This window comes from Pistacia vera, unplaced genomic scaffold, assembly GCF_008641045.1.
Source record: "Pistacia vera cultivar Batoury unplaced genomic scaffold, PisVer_v2 Contig180, whole genome shotgun sequence".
NCBI classification, from domain to species: domain Eukaryota; kingdom Viridiplantae; phylum Streptophyta; class Magnoliopsida; order Sapindales; family Anacardiaceae; genus Pistacia; species Pistacia vera.
In genome coordinates this window covers 302,782-308,295 of record NW_022195899.1, presented here as the reverse complement: position 1 = coordinate 308,295, position 5,514 = coordinate 302,782, and the positions used below count along the sequence as shown (strand labels likewise).

The following is a 5,514-nucleotide window of genomic DNA, read 5'->3' as shown; positions in this document are numbered from 1 at the left end:
GTATTCAATTACTAAGCTAGTTTGCCGCAATTTGATAAGTTCACTAAACGGGTCTTCGAACTGATTTTGACCAAAACAAGAGAAGAACCCATTTCTAAAATTCTCCCAAGTCACATAAAGGATTTCCTGTTCCAATGTTTGGAACCACAGTTGGGCATCACCCTCCAAGTAAAATGATGATAGCGCCATTTTGTCTGATTCAGCAATATCATGAAGCGAAAAATATTTCTCTGCTTGACTCATCCAAGTAACCGGGTCGTCTCGACCGTCATACTGAGGGAAATCAAGCTTTATGGTTCTTGGAATGAAATTCGTGCTAGAGCTTCCTCCCTTAGAAGAACGTCCACCCATTTTAACACTAGAACCTTCACTGGTTTCATTAAAGTTCTTGCCATATAATTATTGGCTCATCTTCTCCATTTGCTCAGTAACATGTTTGAGAAGATCATTTTGTCCATCAGAGAGAGATTTAAGGCCTTCTTCCAACTTCTTCACCTGCTCTTGCAAATCCATAGCCAGGCTCTGATACCAAAGATGATACACTCACTTTTGCTAAATAAACAATTAAGAAAAAAATAAGTTTCTTGACACTTTGAGTGGTCAAGGCCTCCTAATACAACAGTAAGTTGCATATTTTTTTATATTCGATACATTTATTCCATAATAAAAAATCATTTAAATACAAGTCAAAAGCCAAACTAACTAAGCAAAAATAGGGAATAATGTTAATAACTCAAACGTAAACTTAAACAAGAAAAACTAAAATGAATGAACTAATTCCATGTTCAAAACAGAATGACATGATCAATGTGGACTTGATATTTTGATAAGTTTCAACGTAACCATGTAACAGTTTCTTTCTTCTCTTTTCATCTTATATTTCTATTTTTCTTTATCTTTTTTTCTCCTCCTCCTCTTCTCCCCTTATTTTACTTTAAAAAAAAAAAAAAAAAAATACAACTATTTAGGACATTGCAACTAGCCAAATCTTGAGGGCTAACTTTGGCCACCAAGGTCTATTTGCGAGACCATTGATTTGATTAATCTTGCCAAATCACACCGGCACAAGTAGATAATCTCGTTTAGTCTTTTTTTCATTTGTTAAATTATTTATTTATTTATTTATTTATTTATTTATTGGATTCAAGTTAAATAAACTTTATTTTATGATTTATTTGATATCTTTGATTATTTTTGGTAAGAGGGAAAAAATATGAATTTACTTTTGGGTGAGAAATTTGATGAATGGACTTATGGACTTAATATTAAATTTGCGTTAATAAGTATTTGATGATAAGTTTTGTTGGTAAGTAGGAAAGTATAAGAAAATGGATTAATTTAGTTTAAGGTGAGAAAAGTTTGAAGAATATTGAATGAAGTTTTGGTGAGAGAAAAGAATGGAAAAGGAAATAAAAATATTGTTTAAATTAAGAAAATTGATATATTAAAATATTTATATCAGTATTAATTGGTAAAGATACTAAGTAAATGATTAAATGAAAAAAAAAAAAAAAAAATTGTTAGTGTTATTTGGATAAAAAATACATATGATAAGGTGAAAATGTTATTTTATAACTTGTAGATTTTCTTCAACGGACGCTACCGGTATGGGATTATCCTTGCATTTTAAATGGTGACGGGTGGTATAGTAAATTGCAGAAACTGTGGGGGGTTTATTTCAATGTTCTAAAACCCAGATCGGACGGGGCGGTCGAATTAGTCTGACCAGGTTTCGGTGAGATCATCGATTCAAAGAGGGTAAAAAACCAAGATTTGGCATTGGACCGCTTTAAACCGCTATTGGACCATACTGTATCAAACCGCCAGTCCAACCGGCCCAACACCCAAATTCGGTCCACTAACAAAACCCTAAACTAAACCAAATTTTTTTAACCCTTTTTTTTTTTTTTTTTTTGCGATTGTATTTGCTTTTTGCCTCCTCCTCCATTCGCGATCTCCTTTAGCTTCAAGTCTTTAGGTCTTCAAGTCTTCAACCTCTTCAATCGCCGTTGTCACCATCTAAAGGTCTGCTTCTTCCTTGCTGTGGTAGGTTTGCTACAGATTTGCGACTTCAACTTCAGCCTTCACATCTATCATTATTGTCACCGTCTGTGAGCTGCCGTCTGTCGTCGACCAAGTAACAAACTGTAAGAGTCATCCTATCTTTCTCTTTCTTCTATTTCATATCATGATATTGTATTATTGTGATGTGAATCTGTTAATTGAATTTCTAAAACTCTAAAAAGTAATTTCTCATGGGAAATTCGAAATTGATTGTGAAAGTTTCACCGTGAAACTTCATTACAGTAATTTGAAAGGGGGATCAGACTGTCGATCGAACTAGTCCAACCGTGAAAACTGGAAACTGGGCCTTTGGCTGAGTCGAGTCATGGTCCGGTTTTCAAAACATTGGTTTATTTACTTATCCCAACTTATAAGACAAAAAATAAAATAAAATAAAAAGTATACACTACGCTAAGCCGTTGACCATCTTCTCGGAGTCAAACGCTCAAACTATTGTGCTTCGATTACTTGTACATTTAAGCCGCCCAAGGCCCTTCATCTTCCCGACGGTTCGAGAAACCACGATGTTTCTGTAGACAGAAAAACCCTAAGAATTTCTCGAAATTTAAATACCAGAATATTAGCAGAACGATTCTTAGTTTTTGTTGGTTAGGGGTCGATTTGAGAGCATCAATCGTAAAAAACAAGTTGCGATGGGGATCATAAGAAGCAGTTTCTCGTTTATAGTAGGGACGGTGTCTGGGATTTACATTGCTCAAAACTATAAAGTTCCGAACATCAAGAAGCTCGCTAACGACGCGATTATCATGGCCAAGCGCACTGAAGAGACGTATCGTAAGCCCAAGAAGAGAGACAAAGAAGATTAGTTGCTGCTTAACGACGCCGTTTTGTCAACCAAGAAAGGTTATATTTTGTTATTCTTAGTTCAAAATTTATAAGTTTTTCCGGTTCAGATGCGGTTGGGAAGAGAAAATTAATCTATACAAACATGCTCAATTTTGTCTTGGCATAGATAAGATGATTCATGATTATAATCCATTGCTTCTTCAATGTTCTTATTTGTCAGATTGATTGCTATATTACATTTCAGTTGATTCAATTTAATTTATAGCCATCAGGTCAATATTTCTATTAAGATTTAGCCTTGGAAGATGTTTCTGATTGAAATGAAATAAGAGAACCAGAGAAGATTATGTATTGGAAAATAGAGTTATATTGAAGGTGGATGTAGACGGCTTTCGCATGATGCAGTATTTAGATTTTTAGCTTGACTACTGATTAGGGATCATATTTTGAACAATTCTTGAGTCTTTTTAGTATCATTAGGAATTTGTTATGTGTCTAGTTAAATAAACAAAAGTTTTCTAATTCTGTAGCTCTAATGGCCTGATGGAACATTGTCAGTGTTGAAGCACACATCGACAGACTTCTTTTGAAGAAGCCACATTTCTCGTTGCTTTTAAGCCATGTATTGTATTCTTGGGTATCTATCAGTGGAGAAAGTGTAAATGTATATACAAGTAGTTGCTATACCATCTTCACTAATTCAAATATCCGAATGTATTTTCTTCAATCATTTGCTGTGCTATAGTCTTAAATATCAATTCATGTAGCAGTAGTGCCCATACCTAATCCCATTGCACCCAACAACCTGTTGTTATTGTGTTTCTAAATTCATTGATGTAGTTTTTATATCGCGGGCCATAGCACTATTTTTACATTTGGGTTAAGGTCTCTATGTTCTATTCATCATGACCAATGTGATTCAGAAAATAGCTGATTCCCGAAAGGCATTATTGTTTACAAAACCCAGTTTCATGTGAAGGATGTATGCTTAAAAAATGAACAAATACCTGGCATAACCCCTTTCCGTAAGTTGATTTGATCGATGGAATTTGGGGACCTCAATTACCAATTATAAGGATCATACTATGTATGTTGGATCTCTGGCATGCAGAAACTCCAATATCTCTGTTTGAAATAAAAAAACTGGTATAACACTCTTAAATTGATTGATGGATTTTGTTTCATCCTTAATTACACATAGGTGGCTAGGAGAGTACATAACTGAGGTATTAAGCTTGTATTTTATGAATTTCATCCCACTTCTAAGCTTTTATGTGAAAGGAGTTTCTCTTTCTTTAGACTCATTCACTTTATCTCATGTTTCATGGTAAGCCTCTGACTTATAAACATATTTGTCTTTACGTATCTGGTTCAATAGAAATCAAGTTGTTTACTTCCCATTTTATGCTGGGTTGAAAATCTAAAGTATTGTAACCTGTTTGTCCACAATTTGATAGAAACAAAGTGTTATTTATTTATTTTTATTTTTTTGCAGAGTAAATGCTTAACCTTTTCAAAGTTGCATGATGGTCCACAGAGTGTGTGGAGAAAATCTGGAGAGTTCTTAAGATTCATTAGTCCTTGTGTTCAGAGGTGTCTAGACTTGTCCAGTTAATCCAAAATGTCGATTCTACCAGTTCTATTGAACTATTTCAGATCGTCACATCACTGTCTGAGTCTGAACAATGCTCAAAATTGTTTAAAGATCACAGCTTGTGGGGCTTGTAAGATCAAGGGATAAGAGGATTTGAACCTTTTACTTTTCAGGTTGGTATTCAAATTCTCAGTATTGTAACTGAGCTCTTCTAGGGCTAGATTTCACTCAGTATATCAAAACGAAAAAGGTAATAAAATTCTAATTTTCCCCTTCTTTTCCTCCATATATGAAATAGATAAAATTAGTCGAAGAATCTTAAACATAATGCTGCTAGAGCAAGCATCCCCTAATTGAGCCAGTTCCGTTAATATTGGTGCTGTCACGCTTGCCAGTGATCCAAATAACTAAGCCCAACAACCACCTTATGGGTGAAGCTTGATTAACACATAAATTGATTACCTTAAGGTGGCCCATAAATTTGCTATGCCTGATGGGCCTTTGGACTGGGTTCATATTCTTAGTAGTTCTACTTCTATGTTCTTCAATTAAAAATTTAAATGGAAGAACAAATCCTCTTTGTCAAGTCCATATATTGAAGGCGTATTTAACAATGTTTTAAGTGTCTCTTTATACTATTTTAATTAGATAAAAAAAAAGTAACTTTTAAGTATTAAAAAAAAAAAAAAACAGTTGAAGATTTGTATAATATTAGATAAATTGTTGGAGAGTTTAATACGGCAAACCTTTGTCATCCTCTAGTGCGTTTAGGTAATCTTATTGAGGTTTTATTTATTTCATAAGCCACAAATTCTTATTCTAATTTTAATACTGTTATGCCTAAAATAAAGACTGAATGTTATCAACACCAATCAGAATCAAAGAAATTATTCCACTGTCCAGAACATGACACGTCTCCACAAGCAAAAGGAATATAGTTGTCACAAATCCAAACCAATTCAAGATTTTGTGTCTGAGTAAATTTGGTTCGCATATCTATCCAAGTCTCATTTAAATTAATTTAAGGATATTCTTTGAGTTTTCAATGA

General features: G+C 33.8%; 1 protein-coding gene across 2 annotated transcripts; it reads left to right on the top strand.

Annotated features, from left to right (window-relative positions):
- The first annotated feature begins 2,485 nt into the window (after positions 1-2,485).
- On the top strand, positions 2,486-4,741 carry LOC116126589. Of its 2 annotated transcripts, none has more exons than XM_031412268.1 (2): positions 2,486-2,928; positions 4,367-4,741. In XM_031412268.1, exon 1 carries the CDS (start codon positions 2,718-2,720, stop codon positions 2,889-2,891), a length of 174 nt encoding a protein of 57 aa, XP_031268128.1. In that variant the 5' UTR covers positions 2,486-2,717; the 3' UTR covers positions 2,892-2,928; positions 4,367-4,741. The 2 variants fall into 2 exon arrangements, with proteins under 2 accessions (XP_031268128.1, XP_031268129.1); XM_031412269.1 differs by lacking the exon at positions 4,367-4,741 and adding an exon at positions 3,402-4,312.
- Positions 4,742-5,514: the final 773 nt, after the last annotated feature.

What these genes read in the sequence shown, in the direction of transcription:
- LOC116126589 (XM_031412268.1), top strand. Translation starts at nt 2,718, where the DNA reads ATGGGGATCATAAGAAGCAGTTTCTCGTTTATAGTAGGGACGGTGTCT.